The 23,387-nt window shown below is 40.5% G+C and overlaps 1 protein-coding gene across 1 annotated transcript in view; it reads left to right on the top strand.

Moving 5' to 3' along the window:
• Positions 1 to 23,387, top strand: part of LOC148896220 (nuclear factor of activated T-cells, cytoplasmic 1-like) — a 72,483-nt gene that overhangs the window by 17,892 nt on the left and 31,204 nt on the right. Inside the window, exons 4-8 of the mRNA XM_088999272.1 lie at positions 502 to 704; positions 1,444 to 1,616; positions 4,574 to 4,714; positions 13,450 to 13,505; positions 19,499 to 19,631. Coding sequence (XP_088855398.1) covers positions 502 to 704; positions 1,444 to 1,616; positions 4,574 to 4,714; positions 13,450 to 13,505; positions 19,499 to 19,631 — 706 coding nt within the window. The remainder of the gene's footprint in view (positions 1 to 501; positions 705 to 1,443; positions 1,617 to 4,573; positions 4,715 to 13,449; positions 13,506 to 19,498; positions 19,632 to 23,387) is intronic.

The raw sequence follows: 23,387 nt of genomic DNA, 5'->3' as shown, positions 1-23,387 counted from the left end.
GGAGTTCACAATGTGACATCACTTCGACATCGTCCTCAACTCGAAAACAAGACTTCATGAATATTCAGCGCAAATTTTAAAATATACGGCTACATGCGGTGGAATATTTGTAAAATGCAGTCAGTAGAAGTCATTTGAAGTGATTTTACAAATTATGGACGCAACTTGTCGGGGGGTGTTGGTTGTCCTTTAAATGTATAAAAAAAAAAGTTATCTGTCATTGAGCAAATAATAAACAGTCCTGTCCATACTACTCCATAATCTTTCGATATATGAATGCTTGCATGTGTATGTATAAACACACACGCAAACACACACACACACAAACACACACACACACACACACACACACACACACACACACACACACACACACACACACACACACACACACACACGCACATGCGCACACACACACACGCACGGAAATGAGGAATTGCTTAATAGGAGGTCTTAAAACCTGGTGTTGGCTCTTACCCGACTCCTTTGTTGTCCCGGCAGCTTTATGGCTACATGGAAAGTGAGCCGCTCACCCTGCAGCTGTTTATAGGGACCGCAGATGACCGCCTCCTACGACCACATGCCTTCTACCAGGTCCATCGCATCACTGGCAAAACCGTCTCAACTGCAAGCCATGAAGTTTTGCAATCCAACACCAAAATATTGGAGATCCCTCTACTTCCTGAAAATAACATGAGAGCTATGTAAGTTATCTTAGAAGTTCACAAGTCCACCATAAAATATTTCAATTTACACATTATAACTGTTAACCCCAACGTTGGAATAAACAAAGAAATCACAGATCTCTAGATTTCAGATGACAGACACTTTACATATGCCTAATTAGAGCACAGAAGTTTAGATCTTTTTTTTATTTACTCAACTCTTTTCTTACTGAAATGTGTTGACACCTCAAGAGAAAACCAGCTGCCAAATATTCCGGCACAGAGTGACATATGTGAGCCATACAACATAAATTAAAGGCCTGGCATATGTTACGAAGAAAGTGACACATTTTTATTAACGTGACATAAGTACACATCACTAGGATATGTTGTTCATACAGTGTATTGCAGCAAGTAAGACTGCGACGTAGTTGATGTAAGTACTAAGAAGTGTTAGGCCTGCTTTGGTGTAAAGGACAGTGAGAACCTTAAAACCGACATGTGACATGTTTCTTTGATTAACAATGTCACTGTCATGCTCTCATTGACTTCCAATGATGACTTAAGTAATGTTGCTTCAGTGGGGAAACTTTTTAATGCTCAGAATTTAGGTTGGAAAGCTCAGCTTTTTTAATGTCCTTTTTTAGCAGATAAATATGGGTTGTTTTCCTTGTTGCAAGAAGCATAGCAACACACATGAAAAGGCCACAATTTATCCAAAGTGCTGTCTTTTAAATGCTGTTGAATTATACCATTATGTGGTTTTTATTTTCCCCAGAATTGATTGTGCAGGCATCCTAAAGCTGCGCAACTCAGACATTGAACTTCGCAAAGGGGAAACAGACATTGGACGTAAAAACACCCGGGTACGGTTGGTGTTCCGAGTGCACATCAACCAGCCCAATAGCAGGACAGTGTCCTTACAAGCTTCCTCAAACCCCATTGAGTGTTGTAAGTATTACTACCCTAAGTCTATCTCAAACACCCAATGACAATCCTTTCTCTCAGCTTTGCACTCACTTGAACAGTGGCATCAAATGTTTACAATACACTAAGCATCTATTTTCTAGAGCAGGGGTCTCAAACTCAGTTTTCCCGGGGGCCGCTGGAGGCAGAGTCTGGGTGAGGCTGGGCCGCATCAGGATTTTCACAAGAAAAGCATTTTCACAGCACATTCCAATGTTCTCAAAGTCTTTATTTTTAACACACAAAGAATTAATTAAATGAATAAATGGAAAAAAATTATAAAGAATAAATTAACCAGTAATAAATAAATAAAATAACTATAATGATGATAAGGCAGATACAGATGACTGAAAAAAAAACACAGGAAACTAATTATTTTAACAAAGTTTCAAATGTCTGGATTCACAGTTTTGCGTTAATATATTCACAGTATTGAGAGCATCTGCTCTCAATAAGTTTTCAATCATCGAAGTAATTTGCCAAGGTCATAGATATGCAATGCCAGACATGTTATTAATCTCAATCTGTTTTAAATTATTAGGAATATATGGATCTCAATCTGCAGTACATAGCAGTACTCATTGGACTACAATGAGATTAAAATCTTAGCGACACAAAATAGATGGTTTGAAAGGGGAGTAAAAGACGCTATTTTTATAATGCAGCAAAACCATTCAATAAATCACCATGGCGGTGTGAGGTTTAATTTGGATCGTGCTTACAACACACTTCTGAGATTGTGACCACATAGGCTTAGTTATGCTGGTGAGGATATACCAGGACAAATGGGGCAATCAGGCCGGTCGTAGACAATCATCAGTCAGGACAATGGAAGTAATCAGTCAGGACAATAGAAGTCATCAGTGTAGCCTCAGGAAATCAGGAAATAGTCTTCTGCCCCCCCCCCCAAACTTAATGCAATATATATATATATATATATATATATATATATATATATATATATATATATATATATATATATATATATACAGTAAAGTCTCGTTATATCGATATCGGTTATATCGATAGTCCCGGTTATATCGATACTATTTCTATGCACGCACGGAGAAAATTAGATGCAAACAGGGTCGGATATATTGATAGTCCCGGTTATATCGATATTTTTTCGGACTCCCTTGAATATCGATATAACGAGACTTTACTGTATATATATATATATATATATATATATATATATATATATATATATATATATATATATATATATATATATATATATATATATATATATATATATATATATATATATATATATATATATATATATATATAGAGAGAGAGAGAGAGAGAGAGAGAGAGAGAGAGAGAGAGAGAGAGAGAGAGAGAGAGAGAGAGAGAGAGAGAGAGAGAGAGAGAGACATAGTGTTCCTTTCCTTTGTCAGTCATGCGCCATATACCGGAAGCGATTTTATAAGCATACAAGGGAGACTGTGAGAATAAAAAGATTTAGAAAAAATGTTCTGACATACTTAATCATTTAATGTTGGTGATAAATGTTCTTTTTTCCTATTAATTAATAATGAAATTGGTCTGTTTTATTTTTCATGTGATAGCTTGGGCTTTCTGTCTTATTTTTGGGCCATACAAATCCTATTATGTTCACTCTTTCTTATTTTGCAACCATACTCCGGACTACCATGCAGTCACCTCACCCCTGACTCGTCTGACAATTTGGCAATACAAAGTAGACAATAATTCTGCAGAAAGGCGCATCATCATTTTCATGCCAGGGCAATGGTCGAGTTCACTTTGTTTACTCAATGCGTTACACCTCATTAAGCATTCCTGCCACACCCCCAGCCCAGCTCCAAATTTGGTTAACAAAAAGTAGGGTAGATTTTGCACTCGCAAAAAGCAAGTGTAACTACATGCATAGGAGGTGTAACACGATTAAAGTGTTTTTGATCGAGGTGCACACAGGAACATATATGTATGTACACACATGCGTGTTTCTATTAGATTTGGTGCCCTGTGGGTGTGTGTGGTAAAAGTCATCCAATTAATTGACAAATATGTTCCCAGCAGGGTCAATCACTCTGAATTACTGTGGAAATACATACAGGAAATTAATATCTTCTTAAAACACATATTAATAGCAGTGAATAACTATTGCGAAGGGAGTGGGCATTATGGTTGGGGTCATAGTTAGACTTACAGTATAATCAAGGATGTAAGGCATTCTCATGTCACATTCACGGCCAACCTGTTTCACCACAAAGGGAAAGCTTCAGTTTACCTGCTGATGTCATGCACGGACCTCAGCAAATCTATGACATTGTTCCAGAACTTTGAGATGTGATTAAAAAAGTCAAAATAAATATGCTTTTGTTATTGAGCACGAATCCAAAGTGAACAGAGCAGAAATGCTTTTTTCATATACACACATATAAACATACACAAACACACTATGGTCACACATAGACGTTAAAAATCCGAATTTGAGTTTGTTTCTCTCTTCGTTCATGTATTTGTATAATCATCCGCCTCATCGTCGCACACCATGGAGTGAGTGTATGACGTGGGATTGCGGCAGTACACAAATTTAACTTCAAGGTTAACGGCATTCCCCCAATCCTCACTCCACATATCGGTGATCTATCTAGCCAACTTTGTCTGCTTGCAGTTCCTTACAAATATAATTTGAGGCCTTTGACCAACTGCAGGACTTTCGTCTTCATTTCTTCTTCTGTCATGTCAAAGGCGAACTGCGTCCAGAGAGCAACATTTTAAAGATTCGAATGAGAGAAGCTGCTTCAATTGCTGGTGAATCAATCATTCAATTACAGCAGAACTAAATTGCACTTTAAAAAAAAAGTGCCATGCTCTACCCGCTTGCTTGGGCCTTTGAAAATCCCAAAATTTGTTTAGCCCTCCTCTATAAAAATTCATATTTCCCTGATTTGCCTCTTTTCCACCTACAGCACAGCGCTCAGCGCAGGAGCTTCCCTTGGTGGAGAAGCAGAGTATGGACAGCTATCCTGCAACTGGAGGCAAAATGATGGTGCTGAGTGGTCTCAATTTCCTCCCTGACTCAAAGGTGGTGTTCGTGGAGAAGGCCCAGGGTGAGTGGAAGTCATCAGTATATAATTACCACACAGCCTGTCAATATCTAATCTCACTTTCTTAATATTTCTTTTAAATCGCCCTTGTTCTCTCCCTTCAAAATTATTCGTCTTTCAATTCCCTCCCATCAAAATACAGCAGGACTTGCCATTGAGCCACATGTGTTGTTCATTAGGCCATTATATTTTTACCCAAACCATATTTACATTTGCTGAAGTTTCCATAGCCGGTACACTGGTGCTTGCCACAAGTTAAGGAATGAATCACTACCATGGCATATTTGACGACTTTCTTCAGTTTAGTCTGTTTTATGCCACGATTTGTGACATTCGACCCCTTTCACTAATTTTCACCTGTTGAGGGGATGAAACATTCTAATGGCTTCCCCAAATTCATAACGGCCCTTGAGGGAAATCGTCACTACAATGTGGCCCGTGGTAAAAAATGGTTTTGACTCCCTTGATAAAATGCTCCACTTATCATGAATTTATTTGATCTGTCATTCATCTAAAGCGCCACCTGAGATTAATATTAACATGAAGGAAAAGAAAACAAAAAAATATATATATAGACATTTTGTTGAAATATACCATTATAGTTTTGTTTTGGTTTACAAATGTGTTGAAGATTACAATGTTTGTACACTATACCTGCATATCCTGCAATAACTAGTTTAATGGATTTTATTATTTGGAGTTCTATAAATTGTGAAGGGATTAATTAATAAAAATGTCATTGTAATGGCAAACTCTTCGTTGACTGGTCAGCCTGTCACCGCACAGTGCAGAGGTGCCTGTTTCAGTTCAGGTTTTGTCCTCCCTGTGTGGAGTTTGCTTGTTATCCCCAGGTCTGTCTGTGTTGAAATCCGCTTTCTTCCCACGTTCCAAAAAAATGCGCATCGGATTAACGGAACACTCTAAATTGTCCTTCGATGTCAGTGTGACCGCAAATGTTTGTTCGTTGCTCTGATTGGCTGGCAACCAGTTCAGGGGTGTCCTTCGCCTACTGCCGAAGTCAGCTGAAATTGAGACCACGCTGCTGTGAATTGTGAATTTCTCCATTGTGAGACTTATAAAAATGTATTCATTGTCTTTTCTTAATTCAAGATTTAATTGTATAAATGACCTGATTTAACCCAGAAAGCTACTTCATGCCATCTTTGTTTTTTTTTATAATCAAATAACAAACCACTTTTTTAAGTAATTGAAAAGGCAGTGAAGGTCAATTCAAATGACTGCACTGATTAATATACTGTCTTTGTCTTTGCATTCATAAATTAAGTGAAGAAAACAACCCCTCAAAATAGTTTGAAGAGTGTCAAGCACAGTGATTGGAAATTACTCGTTTGTTTTCTATGACTAAAACAATAAATAATACTCTCAGAACCAACTCAGATGAAGGCTCTTGTCAAGTTAAGATATTTTAGTTGCTCTGACAACTTCCTTCAAAGCAACTCTCTAAAATAAAACCCAAAAGGGATATTAGATTTGAATAGATTATCCTTTATTATTCTCACAGTGGAGAAACCACACACATTTTGCTTTACAGACTAGTCATTGCATAACAAAAATGAACCAATAAAAGCTTTGTTAATATTCTCATCCCCAAAGCTAACTCCATCCACTTTAAAAATAGTCTTCCAAGTGTTCAGCACTGAAAGAGTGAGTCAAAGGTGGAGTAAGAGGAAGTGGATGAACTTGGTCAAATGGGGCTCTTCCTTTTTCTGCCTTGAACTGAGTCACAGAGGGGGTTCCCCCAGAGCACCTTTGTCTAACCCCTCATGCCATATGAGATGTATGACATCGTGTAGAATGTATTTTCCTTCCTTCAACTACAATTTCTCTTCCTCTCGAGCGACACTGTTTCCTTTCTGTCTCTCTTTTCACAAACAACCCTGCACTTTATCCTCATATTTTTTACCCTTGTCCTTAATATCGGGTAAAGACATTAAGTTTGGAGCTCTGCACTGCTGGGATACCGGCAGTCAGCTTGCCATCAATATTTCACGTGTATGATTTCCATTGTTGTGGTGTTCAGCAGCAAGATGAGTGGAGTCGAGGTGCCTACTTAGTCTCTGTTTATATAAATGTTTAAGACCCACCACTTCCATCCCCCACATCAAAAGCCCAAAACAAACACATTTTCATGTACTTACACTGACAAAATTGCGGGTGTCATTCCTTGAAAGAAACGCCTTGGCTTAAACTGTCAAACACAATCATAAATGAATATTTTAAAGACTGATGAAATTTCAAAAAATATACTACAGTAATGGAAACCATGCATTGCTCTTTATTGTGGGCAAACATAATTATTTGATATTGTCCTATTCAACAAAAACAAATGTAACTGTCCTAGAAAAATGATGACAGGACGCTACATTTGTTTTTGTTTTCATTTCGCACAAACAATTTTGGCACTCACTTCAATCAAACATTTTCTGGAATGAGACTTCTTATGGGCGAACTAATGCAGCTGTTTCCCGTTTGAAACATGCATTTATCCAGAGTGCTTGCTTTAGTCCCCTGTATGGATGTTCAATCGGTTTTGGATCAGGTCTCATTGAAGGCAAATGATGATAGTTTTTTTTCCAGCCATTCTCTTTATTGATGAAAAGGTTTCTTCAACCGTCATCTGTACTTCTTTGAAGGTGTCAGACGTTTCTCTCTTCAGCCGAAAAGCTTTGTCACTGAACTAAAATTGTATATACAGTAAAGTCTCGTTATATCGATATCGGATATATCAATAGTCCCGGTTATATCGATACTATTTCTATGCACGCACGGAGAAAATTACATGCAAACAGGATCGGATATATCGATAGTCCCGGTTATATCGATATTTTTTCGGACTCCCTTGAATATCGATATAACGAGACTTTACTGTATATATATATATATATATATATATATACAATGGGTTCAATAGAAAAACATTTCTAAATATTTTACTTTTATGGCCTTTGCCAACTAATGGTTGCTCACGTGGGGCTCAGCTGAGCTTTCAAAAGTGGAGAGTGAGGTTGTAGACCTGCCCCAAGTATGGTCTGAGTGAACTTGTTTTGGGAGTTGAATTCGGAATTGCAGTATTTTCTTCATGAGACTAAAGTTTACAACGCAGCCTGTCAGATGCTTTGTGTCACGTCCAAAAATGGAATACATTGTGTGTCACGCCTTTTAATAGAACTCAGACAGTGATCGGCACTGTTTGATTTCATTTAAACTCAACTTTGTTGAGTCTGGCTACCAGGGGCAAGTCTCAACATTAGACAGATTACTCCACGTATTGTACTTTTAGCAGTGTCTAGACTGCCATTTGCCTTTAACACTGTTGGCACCCAGTTTTGGCACCGTTTCAGAATAAATCCAGCCACCACCCTTACTTGAGGATCCAAATGAAGTGCAAGAATTGTCACTTTTCTTGTGTCAAGTCATTGTTTAGCACTCAACATCTGAAAGTGATGCAGCCTTTACATTTTACTGAGTAGCAGACACCTGGCACTCCAAAGAAAATAGCAGATATAATGCAGTGATTAGTCAAATTATTTACTTTTAATTTACATTTTATTGAAGACCAATTAAAATTAATATCTTCTTAGGAAAGAGACATCTTTAAATATTTTTTAATAATCAAATATGTGGTTGATTAGATTACATTTGATTACATTATATTGGATCAGGTTGTATTATATTAGAATTGATTAGACTAGATTAGATTAACCTTTATTAGTCTCAAGCACAAGAGTGATGTTACAGGGAGAAGAGATACAGTAGGTGGAGGATTTTAAGTATGTGGGGTCAACTGTCCAGCGCAATGGAGAATGTGGAAAATAAGTGAAGAAGCGTGTACAGGCAGGCTGTAACGGCTGGAGAAAAATGTCAGGTGTGCTGTGTGATATAGGATTTTCAGTTAAGATGAAATGAAAGTGGTGAGACCAGCAATGATGTTGGGACTGGAGACAGTGCCACTGAAGAAAAGACAGGAAGCAAAGCTGGAGATGGCAAGGATGAATATGTTGAGGCTTTATTTGGGAGTTACCAGGTTGGATATGAATGAGTAGATTGGAGAGGCAACTCATATTAGATGTTTTGGAGGGAATATCCGAGAGGCCAGACTGAGATGGTTTGGACATGTCCAAAGGAGAAAGAGAGTGAATATATTGGGAGAAGGATGCTGAGTCTTGAACTGCCAGGCAGGAGACCGAAAGGAAAGCTTAAGAAGAGTTTTATGGATGTTGTCAAAGATGCCATGAAGGTAGCCGGTTTGAGAGAAGAGGATGACCAAAACAGGGTGAGATGGAGGACACTGATTCGCTATGGTGACCCTTCAGGGAAAAAGCCGAAAGGAAAAGAAAAAGAAGAACAAGTCTCACAGTGAGGAAATTGACAATTCACAGCAGCAAAGTTGTGAAAAACAAAATATAGAAGACAATAAGACAATGCTGTCCCAAAGTTGAGTAAACATTTGAGTAGATTTATTAAAAGTAGTTTCATTTAATGAATGGGTGGATATCTGTCCATGTTTCTTTTGTCAAGCTCTTTTCCACCTTTCTTGACACTGTGCAGTCCATATCAAAATGTAATTGAAGTAAAATAAAACACCAGTATTGTGTTGAAGCCTCTGCTACGAGCCAAAGCAGAAGATGCAGTAAACAAAATTGATGAATGCATGTTTTTTTTTTTTTATTGCCATGAAATTATATAAAAAAATAAAATAATTCTAAATGAGAACATGAATTGCTTTCCAATACCGTTTACGATGCGTATGTCTGAGAATTTAAACATTGGGCTTCTCTTCAATGCTGATGCATAAAGGAATACCTGGCACACCTCATGCAGTGTTTGTTCTGGCATGCCCTGCTTTTCCTGGATGGAATGATTCTTAGTAGCAGGTAAAACAGATAGACAGACAAACAGGTGAGATATATAGATGGGGTAATCCTACACTCTGACTCGGAGTGGTGTGGGTAAGCGAACTCCCTTGTGAGCTCGATCGTTTTTACATCTGGTTGGACTGGAGGATTGCCCGGAGGTCAGCAGCCTCACACATGGAGGGCCGTGGCAGACAACAGTCTGATCCTATCCACGTCTGGCACAGGTTGAATTCGGAATTGCAGTATTTTCTTCATGAGACTAAAGTTTACAACGCAGCCTGTCAGATGCTTTGTGTCACGTCCAAAAATGGAATACATTGTGTGTCACGCCTTTTAATAGAACTCAGACAGTGATCGGCACTGTTTGATTTCATTTAAACTCAACTTTGTTGAGTCTGGCTACCAGGGGCAAGTCTCAACATTAGACAGATTACTCCACGTATTGTACTTTTAGCAGTGTCTAGACTGCCATTTGCCTTTAACACTGTTGGCACCCAGTTTTGGCACCGTTTCAGAATAAATCCAGCCACCACCCTTACTTGAGGATCCAAATGAAGTGCAAGAATTGTCACTTTTCTTGTGTCAAGTCATTGTTTAGCACTCAACATCTGAAAGTGATGCAGCCTTTACATTTTACTGAGTAGCAGACACCTGGCACTCCAAAGAAAATAGCAGATATAATGCAGTGATTAGTCAAATTATTTACTTTTAATTTACATTTTATTGAAGACCAATTAAAATTAATATCTTCTTAGGAAAGAGACATCTTTAAATATTTTTTAATAATCAAATATGTGGTTGATTAGATTACATTTGATTACATTATATTGGATCAGGTTGTATTATATTAGAATTGATTAGACTAGATTAGATTAACCTTTATTAGTCTCAAGCACAAGAGTGATGTTACAGGGAGAAGAGATACAGTAGGTGGAGGATTTTAAGTATGTGGGGTCAACTGTCCAGCGCAATGGAGAATGTGGAAAATAAGTGAAGAAGCGTGTACAGGCAGGCTGTAACGGCTGGAGAAAAATGTCAGGTGTGCTGTGTGATATAGGATTTTCAGTTAAGATGAAATGAAAGTGGTGAGACCAGCAATGATGTTGGGACTGGAGACAGTGCCACTGAAGAAAAGACAGGAAGCAAAGCTGGAGATGGCAAGGATGAATATGTTGAGGCTTTATTTGGGAGTTACCAGGTTGGATATGAATGAGTAGATTGGAGAGGCAACTCATATTAGATGTTTTGGAGGGAATATCCGAGAGGCCAGACTGAGATGGTTTGGACATGTCCAAAGGAGAAAGAGAGTGAATATATTGGGAGAAGGATGCTGAGTCTTGAACTGCCAGGCAGGAGACCGAAAGGAAAGCTTAAGAAGAGTTTTATGGATGTTGTCAAAGATGCCATGAAGGTAGCCGGTTTGAGAGAAGAGGATGACCAAAACAGGGTGAGATGGAGGACACTGATTCGCTATGGTGACCCTTCAGGGAAAAAGCCGAAAGGAAAAGAAAAAGAAGAACAAGTCTCACAGTGAGGAAATTGACAATTCACAGCAGCAAAGTTGTGAAAAACAAAATATAGAAGACAATAAGACAATGCTGTCCCAAAGTTGAGTAAACATTTGAGTAGATTTATTAAAAGTAGTTTCATTTAATGAATGGGTGGATATCTGTCCATGTTTCTTTTGTCAAGCTCTTTTCCACCTTTAAGCGAGTCATGGGCTGGTTGCATTGACAATGTGTTCACCCATTTCTCATTTTAAGTGAGACGGGATTGTAGCGAAAAATTGTTTTCGCACCCCTGTAGCAAGAGTTACTCTCCTAGTATGAGCTCTTGTCTCACATATTTACAATTAAAAGGCGGAGCAAAGGCGAATGATGTTGTGGGTGCATCATGCGTGGGTGAAGACACCAAGAAGGAGGAAAAATAACTATTCTTCAAATGCAGCAGTAAAAGAACTATTTTTCAGATTCAGCGGGTGGAAAACTGTGAAACAGACATTTCTGTGGTGTCAGTTGAACAGCGCTCTTGATTTTGTAAAGCAAGACTATTTCTGGTCTCAGCCAAACCCATTAACAAGTACGTAATTATCAAATAATTATTGCAACCTTTGGTACACGCGAGAAAATATTCACAGAAAGTTACACACGGAAATATTTACAATAAAGTAGGTTTAAGTTGAAATTACAGTTGATTATTTCTCTTTCGGCGTATCGACCATAGCTAAGGTTGACCAAACACAGTTTTGGTTCCCCTAATGTGGTATACTGAAGGTCTCCTTAGCTTCTACGAGTAAATTTGACAAATCCATAGGCCCCAGAAAAATCCGCAGACACTTTAATATGTTGCACAATTCATTCACCTACTCTTGATCAGTGATTCTGAAACGCCTTTTGGTCATCCTATCTCATTTCGCTATTTTCCTCTGTTGTTCATTGAAAACCATGACAACTTTGCCAACAGCCATCCAACCAATCCAACAGCACTGTTTTCTGTTAAAACCTCTTCTCATTACAAATGACATTATTCCCTTGAACAGAGTTTTAATATAGCCATTTTAGAGATGGCCCCGACCCAACTTCAAAGGCTGATTATATTTATTGATCTTTCATTCATTCACTTCCCATACAATGTTAAAAACACATTCAACACTACAGTATTTTACCAAAATTTTCCAAAGATGCTCAGATATCGTAAATGAGATACACCTCAGTTAGGCAGCAGGACGTATGATATTACTTTAAGTATGGAAGTCACACCGACTGCATCGGCAAATAAAATGTAATAGTTATGGTGTAGAACCACATTGCTCATCCTGCTGCTCATATCTCTAAAGGAGAGTCTGGACACCCATTTTGGCCGCTTGCTTGTGGAACCTTGTTCTTTTGGTCACAACTCACAACTCATAGCTCGTGACCACAGGTGAGAGTAGGAACGTAGATTGATCTGCAAATTTTGAGCTTCATTATTTGTCACACCTCCTTCTTCATTCACCACGACAGATCAATACAGAGTCCACATCTTTTCTACTTTCATTTCTTTCATAACTTTGCTGCTGTGAAATGTAAATTTCTCCACTACGAGACTAATAAAGGCAAATCCAATCCAATCCAATCACAACAGATGCAATACCAATCCCCCTGTCAATTTCACATTCAATCCTATCCTCACTCATGAACAATATCCCAACATACTTCAACTACTCAACTCGGGGCAGGATCTCCTCCCCGACCAGGAGAGAGCACTCCAACCTTTTCTGACTGAGGACCATTGTCTCAGATTTGTAAGTGGTGACTTTCATCCCAACTGCTTCACATGCCTGTGAACTGATTGCTCCATTGAGAGTTGGAAATCACAGGACCACATTCTCTGTGAAAAGCACCAATGCAATACTGAGGCCACCACTGCGGACCCCCTTCATGACTGGGATGCCCCTCAAAATTCTGTCAAGAAAGTTAGGAACACAATCAATGACAAAGGGTTTTACCAATCTTCTGCAAAAAATATGAACATATACTATCTGATTGCATCCATGTCAATATGTTATTGGATATTGACACAATGATTTTCATTAATATGTGTGTGTGTGTGTGTGTGTGTGTGTGTGCGCGCGCGTGTGTGTGTGTGTGTGTGTGTGTGTGTGTGTGTGTGTGTGTGTGTGCGTGCGCGCGTGTGTGCGTGTGTGTGTGTGTGTGTGTGTGTGTGTGTGTGTGTGCGTGTGTGTGTGTGTGTGTGTGTGTGTGTGCGTGTGTGTGCGCGTGTGTGTGTGTGTGTGTGTGTGTGTGTGTGTGTGTGTGTGCGTGTGTGTGTGTGTGTGTGTGTGTGTGTGTGTGTGTGTGTGTGTGTGTGTGTTTTGCATAGATGGTCATCATCTGTGGGAGATGGAAGCCAAAGTTGACAAGGACTCTGTCAAATCTGTAAGTGCCCTACTGGTTTCAATGTTCCTACTCTCCGTATTCTCCAATGACACTTGCTACCCATCTGTCTCTTTCTCATCTGTCCCACTTTATGATGTAACCTTTACTAAGGCATTGCTACATAGACACTGATGATTAGCTCATGCAATCCTGAATGGAATTTTCAATCTCAGCTCTAACAAATGGTAAACATAAGTGACATATTGCTCACGTGTCAATGATTCACAAACATTCAAATTGAAAATATAAACAAGAGCATGAGCGTCAGATGTTTGGTTCACAGTGAAAGGTTCCTTTGTGGTAAATTTGAGCCCAACAGAATGTGTATTGCAGCTGTGGAGCTTTTCATGAGATAGAGAATTAAACCGGCATCTTGGACTGACCCAGTGTGACACATGTTCACACTTTGCCTAATCAAATGGTATAAAACAAACTCGTCAAGAGAAAGGAAAGGCTAATTAAGTCAATGAACATAGCACGGGTTTACACATAGGCAATAACTCTTTCAAAACAAAAATATTGGCAGTACTTGGGTGTTAAAAGGCCAACATGCACAAAAACAACATAAGATCCCTTAGTTTCCCCTTTCCAAACCTGAATATTTGGTGACGTAAATGGAATTGGGACGGCATGGTGATCGACTGATTCACATGACCGCCTGACAGTGCCGAGGTTCAGCGATCGATTCCAATTTCTGATTGGGGTTTGCTTGTTCTCTCTCTGTCCCCGTGTTGTTTTGTTTCAGGTATTATTTTTTCCCACATATCAAAAATATGTACGGTGAGTTAATTACCATTCCTTGGAGAAATACACATGCAGCAAGGCAGCATAGTTTTGGAACGAAAATGAAACTGCTTTGGTGTTCGTCCTCTTTGATAAGAGATGACCATCTTCACTACGTGGTGAAGATGACTTGCACGTGAGTTTGATTAAAGTGAAGGAGAGTTGCGCAATGGCGTCTGCCTCAATCTATCGTCCCAGCCCATCTGAATCCAGTGGCAAGACAGAGGCAAGACGGCTGGGGATGGGTCGGGATGCAGTGGATGACAAAAGTGTTCTACGTGTCTCACTGTGCCCTACTTGCACTTTCCTGGGCCCACCTTCATGCCCCTTGAACCAGTCTAGTGGTTTCCTCCATGCAATCTGCTGGGTCCAGGCTTTACATGTGTAGGTAGACAGGCCCTACAATAACCTACTGCCTATGTGGCATGCTCACTTAGACAGGGAGACTTGTGGTGGCTGGGACGCCTAACCCCATCACAGATCAAACAGACCTGCCACTGCCCACTGCTTATTCCTGCAGTGAATTACATGAATATACTGTAGTTGTGCCTGCGTTATGTTGTTCCCCTCCTCCTTATGCATTAGACTACTTTTCCAAGGGCATTGTGGGTAATTTTAAATGGCCAACATTTTGCTGACATTCACAAGGATTAATCTGGGCCGTGGCCTGGCGACATTTAAACATTTTGACAGCCACCGGTGCAACTTTGTAACTCCAATGCGCCAGCACTGGCGCAAGTCTATTACCATTACCGCATTTTGCTACATGATCTGCGCTACATATGACATACATCTGTTACAAGAGCCAAGGAAAGACATTTAGTTAAACAGTAATTGAAAACTTCCTTTTACTTCAGAGGTTTTAACTTTCGTCATCTTCCATCTTACCTTACCGATATCTAGCCATAATCACCTTGCATTTGTTTCGGTCCGTTCCAAAGCCATAATAGAGGATATCTCTGGCCTTTCCGTGATCCGCCGGAAACTGTCCAAAGAGACAGTATAATATTCATTTACCCATGGTGACCTGCATAATTTACATCGAACATGGCTGATGTTTGCAATATGGAGCGTGAGAACAGGAGTAAAATTCTAAAAGATGGTAAAAACAGGCAGAAAACAAACATTCTCGTTTTTAAGAAGCAATTGAATAAGTCTGCGGAGGGTAGTGACAATTTGTTGCAGCAAACTGCTGCTAATGAGACAGACAGACAAACTGCAACAACAAAATGTATTATTATTATTATTATTATTATTATTATTATTATTATTATTATATTATTATTATTATTATTATTATTATTATTATTATTATTATTATTAAAATAGTTTGTTGTATTACTCTGTATGTATGTTGTTTATTGTATTGTTGTATGTATTAGAAAAATGGATTTTATTCAAATAATGTTTTTTTTTTCATTTGCAATTTAGAAATTTTTCAATCAATTTTGTATACTTGGGCAATCGAGTTAAATCGGGCACCATCAATTATAGAATTTGGCTCCCTTTTCAGACACAAGAGGGACAACTGCCCCCCTTTTTAATTTCTCAGATGCATCCCTGCATTCAAAAACTCCTACAAAAAGGCGGAATTCATTGATAGTACCCTAAACGTTGAATAGTGTACAATGTACACTATTCAACAGAATATGTACACTGTACATATTCCGACTCAGCCATTTCATGGTAGACAGTAACAAGTGGAAATTATTTCTAATTTCATCAGGATGTCAGTACATCACCATTTAAATTGGGTATTCAAACGGGGACACAAATCCCATGCAGATTTATTATTTTATTTATTTATGGTTATATGGTATTTATTAAATTGATTGCATCATAAGTTATGAATTCATTGTCTCCCAGGCACCTGACCCGAAACGGTTACAGTATACGATACAGTCAAAGTCCCAACTGCTGAAAAATAGGACAAGCATTAGATTAGAGACACGGGGTAATGGGTTTATTGTGATCGTTCGTCCCTGGTTCACGGGTGTTGAAGGCAGAGGATGGTTAAATCAGCAAGAAGCCAGGTGTTGGACAGAATAAGTTAGTTAAACCTTGTAGACAGCGGGGCATCGCGGTGTCGGCCTAGGAGGAAAAAGAAAGAAGAAGGAAGAGGACATTGACTCACTCACCAACACCATCACAGACTACATTAACTTTTGTGAACAAAACACCGTACCCACCAGGACTGTGCGGTGTTTTGCCAACAACAAACCATGGATTAATCCCGACATAAAAGTCCTCCTGAAGAAGAAGAAAATGGCTTTTGTGTCGGGCAACAGAGAGGAACTGAAGGCCGTGCAAATCCAACTGAGGTGGAAGATCAGAGAGGGGAAGAAGGCCTACAGGATGAAAATGGAGGAGCAGCTGCAAGCCACCAATGTCGCTGGTGTCTGGAAGGGCCTGAAAAACATCTCAGGCCACAAAAGCCCAGTGACATTGAACGAAAAAGACAAAGACTGGGCAGATGAACTCAACCGCTTTTTCAATCGGTTTGACAAGACGCCAGCCGCCCCCGGCCCACCGTCAACTTCACCTGTAGCTGCTCCTGCACCAACTCTCACTGTGGCCTTACCCTCCCTGCCCCCTCTCACGACCAGCTTTCCACAACCAACATCTGCCCTCCCAACCGTTGCCACACCCTCAGCCGCCACTCTGCCTCCTGGTTCCTGCCTGTCTGTCACAACTGCGCAGGTGAGGAACCAACTGAGGAGGATGCAGGTGAGGAAGGCAGCAGGTCCGGATGATATCAGTTCCCAACTCCTCAAGACCTGCTCCGACCAGCTGTGTGTCATTGTCCATCACCTGTTCAACCTGAGCCTGAAGCTGGGCATGCCTGGACCCAGTGCCCAAGATTGCCAACCCAAAAGAGCTCAACAGCTACAGACCGGTGGCTCTGACGTCTCACCTGATGAAGACGCTGGAGAGACTCGTCCTCGCCCACCTGCGACCGCTGGCAAGCTCATCGCTGGACCCGCTACAGTTTGCCTCCCAGCCCAGCATCGGTCCTCCTCCTCCTCCATACGGCGTTGCTGCACCTGGAGAATGCTTGGAGCACGGTGAGGATCACATTCTTCGATTTCTCCAGTGCCTTCAACACCATCCAGCCAAATCTACTGGGGGACAAGCTGCGGCATGCCGGAGTCGACCATCACCTCACCTCCTGGATTACAGATTACCTCACAAACAGGCCACAGTACGTGAGGGTAAAGAACTGTGAGTCGGACAGGCTTCTCTGCAGCACCAGAGCGCCGCAGGGAACAGTCCTGGCTCCATTCCTCTTCACCCTCTACACCTCGGACTTCAACTACAACACCCCAACCTGCCACCTTCAGAAGTTCTCTGACGACTCAGCTATTGTCGCCCTCATTACAGAGGGAGACGATAGGGAGTACAGGGGACTGACAAAGGACTTTGTGGACTGGTGCCAGCAGAATCACCTCCAGATCAACACGGGGAAAACCAAGGAGCTGGTGGTGGACTTCTGCAGGAAACAATCCTCACCTGCATCATTGAACATCCAGGGTTCGAACATTGAGAGGGTGACCTCCTACAAGTACCTGGGTGTTACTCTCAACAATAAACTGGACTGGTCAACACACACGGATGCCCTAATCAAAAAGGGACAGAGTCGCCTCTTCCTACTCAGAAAAACTGAGGTCTTTTGGAGTTCAGGGGTCACTCCTAAAGACTTTCTATGACTCTGTGGTGGCATCAGCCATCCACTATGGCATTGTCTGCTGGTCAGGCAGCATCACCACCCGGGACAGAAAAAGACTGGAGCGCCTTGTCAAGCGGGCCAGTTCTGTCGTGGGCTGCTCGCTGGACTCTCTGGAGGAGGTGGGCAACAGACGGATGCTAGCTAAACTAAAAGCTATTATGGACAGCCCCTCCCACCCCCTCCTGGCCACCCTGACAGCACTGGGTAGCTCCTTTAGCCAGAGACTATTACACCCGCGCTGCAAGAAGCAGAGGTACCGCCGCTCGTTCCTACCGACTGCTGTCAGGCTTCACAATTCTCAATGATCACATGTGAAAAAAGAAAAAAAAACTGGACACTTGTAAATATGGGTTGTTTCAATATATCAAAATGCATTTCTTGATTCTGCACTATGTTCAGTTTTTCTTATGGAACGGTTTTGCACATTTACATCTGCACAGTATACAGTTGACACTTTATTTTGTTATGCTTAGAATATCTTGTTTTCTATCCTTTCACCCCCACCCCTACCCCATCCCTTTTCAATTGCTGCTGTGGACTGCAAATTTCCCCATTGTGGGACGAATAAAGGTATTCTGATTCTGATTCTGAGAGGAAGGAGGAAGAGGGTCGAAAGACCGCTGGAAGAGAATTTATAAGACGGGTGACGTAATAGGATGTGACATCAAGTAGGGGAAGGCAGGATATGACGTATCAGGAAGTCCAAAAGGTAAACAAACTATGAAAGAGATGTTTAAAGATGTTCCTATAGCGAACTACCCCAACACGGGGTTCATGAAATACAAATAGCACGTTAGGAAGAGAAAGCAAAAGCACACTGCAATTATTTTCTTATGTCACTGGATCGCTTTAACGCACTCCAGACTGCCGACCTGCATTTACTTTTATTGCTGTTAGAAGTGTGCTAACTTTCACTGCAAGCAAGGGTGAGGGAAAGCCTCGCAAGTACACAAACATGCACTCACACACACATACACACGCGCATGCACACTTTTACATTCATTCACCCACCTGCATATTTGTCTTGTAATCATCTGGACAGCAGAACCCATTTCCCACCCACCATTTTGTCCATGGCTATGTTCAATGTAAACTTGCCCTCTGTCACAGTGGACTGTTTTGTCCAATTTAGATCCTAACCAGAGTTGCAGCCAAGGAATTAAATGCAATTAGACACAAACAGTTGAACATTTCTTTTCCATTGTTCCTGTGTCAAAATGAAAGTAGAAAAATACTAACATTCGTCCAGACTTGCAAAGTTGAGGTGGGGTTACTGCTGTGCAAAAACGAACTCTGGCAAAAAATAAGCCAGCTACTCCTCTTTACTGATGCTGTACAGGGATACAGCTAAAGCCCTTGGGTTTCCTCAAGCAAAAATATGGGCAACTTCGTGGTCTCTACTGCTTCAGTCCAGATGGGCTCATTTATGTCTGTCTGGCTATATGTCTCCAAAGGGTGAACACTTTTTTTTTGTTTGTTTCAGAATACACTTTTTGTTGAAGTCCCACCCTACCGAAACCAGAGAATATCCAACCCATTACAGGTTAACTTCTACGTCTGCAATGGCAAGAGGAAGAGGAGCCAGTACCAGAACTTTACATATCTCCCTCCCAGTGGTAATTGTCATTAATATATTATACGGTATATATTTGTGTCATTACCATATATCTCTTTTGTACGCATTTTTTTCAACATTTTTTTAAACATTTTTTTTCTACAGGAAGTGCATAGTAGTCTGTGAGTGGGTGAGGTGTGTTTATTCTATAGTGGGTCCACGTTCCCCAGGAATGAGGTATACTGTACTGCTGAGTGACAGAGCCTTGGAGCAGTGTTGATGTAGAGAAGTCAATACCCCCACAACCTCATTCTCGCAGTCCCACATCACACAATACCTGCCCGGTCCACCTACACATGCACAAATGTGCAGAGGTGTGCTTGCGTGTACATATGCACTGACATATGCAGGACTTTGCTATTCATGTAGCAACCTGAAAACATAGGGTTATTTTTCTCAACGCTCAAAGATGGCACTCACATTGGAATTTAAAGAATGGGTTGTTCAGAGTGTAAAATGTTGCTCTACACACACACACACACACACACACACACACACACACACACACACAAACACACACATGCACGCACACGCACATGCACACACACAAACACACACGCATATGCACACACACACAAACACACACAAACACACACACACACACACACACACACACACGTGGCATATATGTGTGTATATACATGCAGTGGTGGGCCGTCAGAGCCAGCAAGGCCTTCTCTGCTGGCCTAACATAATCAGACATCATTATCATAATTATAATAAAAGTCAATTTCATTAAAAACATATTTTTTTCTAAATATATATATAATTATTCTACATACTGTTTTCTTGATGTTATATTATATCCATTTGGTTATGCTCCTTTCAGTGTAGTTTTAGGTCAGAGTTTTTAATCCAATCAGAATTCAGCTAGCTTGCGTCGCCAGGCTGTCTGAAATCTGACCGACGCCTTCAGAATCAACAGTGAGGGCGTCTGTGCGCTGTACATGAACGGGCACAAGTAGTTGATATATAGTTGCGATAGCCAATCAGATTACGAGTTAGCACAGTAAGGCCAGCTAGAGGGCCTCGCGTTTAACATGACATGTACGCGGCCTCTGATTGGATACTCACTTTACCTCAGCCCTCAGTGGAGGCAGCGCTATGCAAATCAACCAAGCTACAACAGATCAGACCCGGAAACCTTAGCAGAAAAAACAAGTATATCTACTCGCTTTTTTAACCCACAATGGCTGAAGGAGAGGACAACTCGCTGTCGCATGTAGGCCTATTCTCAAGAACAAATGAAAAAGATTTGTTTACTTTTATTTTCAACAAATAGTTCGTTTTGTGAACGTCTTGTTGTTTTTCTTATATTAAACTGACATTTTGTAATTTTGCGTAAAATCTTGTTAAAGATTGCATATTCTTGGTGGACTTAATGAAACTTTGTGGACAAATGATTTTAAATTTCCTTTTATTTTTAAGTGTTTGCAGTATCACGTATAGTGACAAGTTCTAATTGCTGATGCAGATTTATTGATGTGTAATTGTTCCGGAAAATAGCCTGTGTTGTAGACGATTAAGGTGATGTCACGCCGAGTACAGCGTGCGTGTGCTTTTATAAATGATATCTCCAGCCGTTGTGTCATAAATTATGTTATTACGAGGGATATTTGTTCAAGTCGGACTAAGCAGGACTTCACTGAAGGCCTAGGTGAAATGCACGGACCGCCACTGTATACATGTATACAAATATACTGTGTGTGTGTGTGTGTGTGTGTGTGTGTGTGTGTGTGTGTGTGTGTGTGTGTGTGTGTGTGTGTGTGTGTGTGTGTGTGTGTGTGTGTGTGTGTGTCTGTCTACATGGAAAACAATATACAATTAATGGGAGACAATCCCACCTCTGAAGTCAACTCTAACTACAACTAAATCATCCCATGACCCTTAAAATGACACCACAATGGAAACAGTATTCCTTTAAATTAATGTTGTAAAGAGCTGAGTTAAATTCCCTTTGTTGTGGTTTTCACAATAGATATAACAATTCCAACTTGCAGCATTGTACTTGCAGCTCAGTCTTAGACAGCAATGTTTTCATTGATCAGCATTTAATGGGTCTCTTGTTGCTAGGGTGTCATGCACGTTGTTATAAGTATACAGCTGTTCATACGATGTGTTGTCTCGAATTATCAGCAGATCTATTTATGCCACAGGAGATAAGACACAATTTGGACCGAGCTCTGAGAGAAAAACACAGGGGAGCCCTACTTGGAGATCCCTGATTGCTTTGATTTACAAGTACATAGTGGGTAATTTGGCCAGTTCAAGGCAGACAAACGGTGGCCATATTTAGAATATTCATTTTATATGCCGGGCTGAAGCCAGTCTTAGCGCTCCCTATTTTGTGTTCCCAATCATTTTGCTTTGCATGAATACAAGTCTAATTAAAAGATTGTTGTTTTTGCTGCCAAGTCAACCACAAGTGCAGTGTAGACCACACAAGCAGGGCCAGTAAAGCTTAATTATCTCTCGAGTGTTAAAGCCAAGGAGTCTGTGAACAACAAGTAATTTGATGGTATTGTAGTTTGAGATGTGCTAGTAATTTTTATAATGTTACATCCATCCATCCATCCATCTTCTGCCACTTATCCGGGGTCCGGTCACGGGGGCAGCAGATTCAGTAGGGAAGCCCAGACTGCCCTCTCTCCAGCCACTTCTTCCAGCTCGTCCTGGTGGATCCAAAGGCGTTCCCAGGCCAGGTGGGAGACATAGTATGTTACATTGAGGGATAAAATATCAAATGCACAAATAGCATATCCATGCCCTTTTAAGCTAACAGCTACAAAACTCATCGTGGAAAAAAAATATTTACAATAAAGGATACATTAAGCTTAAGTGTTAGCAGGGTATCTCAAATACAATCATGTTTTCAATACAGCAAGAAAAGAATGAGGACATCCTGGCTCAGTTTATGCTTCTTGCTCTACAGAGTTGTGGTGTGTCAGTAATAAAGGAAACAACTAACGATGTGGCCACATTCGAGGCTGAGCTTGTGAGGACACCCACAGACTTTCACACACATGCCCTCTTGTCAACACTTTCTTGCTTTCCTTTGTCATAGGGACTCTTCCGACCCGCTGTCCCACTTGAAGAACATTTGTGGTCGCCGATGTTATTAAGGGAGAACATTTCTTTGATGCTGATTACTGTTCGTCTATAAAAAGACAAAGCCCTCCCTTAAAATAGACTTGGTTGAAAGAGCGGAAGGATGAAGAAAACTCCTCTGTGGCACAGATGCGGGTGAAACTCGGTTTCTTTTCCATTCGGGTTTTGCTGTCTTGTTTTTTTGATTGCTTACGTAAACACGAGCATCACCCATTTTAACTGGCTCTGTGAGAAAGCCCTTTGTTATTCGCCATACTTTCCGACCACCTCCACAAAATGTATTGTTCTTAATGAGGTTCATACATTTTGAATTGAATGTTCACCAACAATAGGTGCAACCGATTGGTTTTACATGCAGGCTTGAGAAACACACAATAATAAAATACTGTTTAAGCATCAGAGACAAGAGTGCTAACTTTCTCCCTTTTTTCAAAATATACAAGTAACCTTCAGCCCATGGATCTGAATATTTTCTATTGAGTCAAGCCTTTCTTGGCACTCAGTAACACATGGGAATCATTACATTACTTTAAATAAAATGACTAAGAAATAAAATACAATGCAATACAATATAATACAATAGAAATAATAAATACAATTAAAAACATTGACCTCAACTCAGAGAGACACAGGCAATGGCACTGTTCAT

Source organism: Hippocampus bargibanti, linkage group LG06, assembly GCF_051943395.1.
Source record: "Hippocampus bargibanti isolate YZ-2025 linkage group LG06, ASM5194339v1, whole genome shotgun sequence".
NCBI classification, from domain to species: Eukaryota; Metazoa; Chordata; class Actinopteri; order Syngnathiformes; family Syngnathidae; genus Hippocampus; species Hippocampus bargibanti.
The sequence above is the reverse complement of the archived record's forward strand: the minus strand, read 5'-3'. Positions and strand labels throughout refer to the sequence as shown.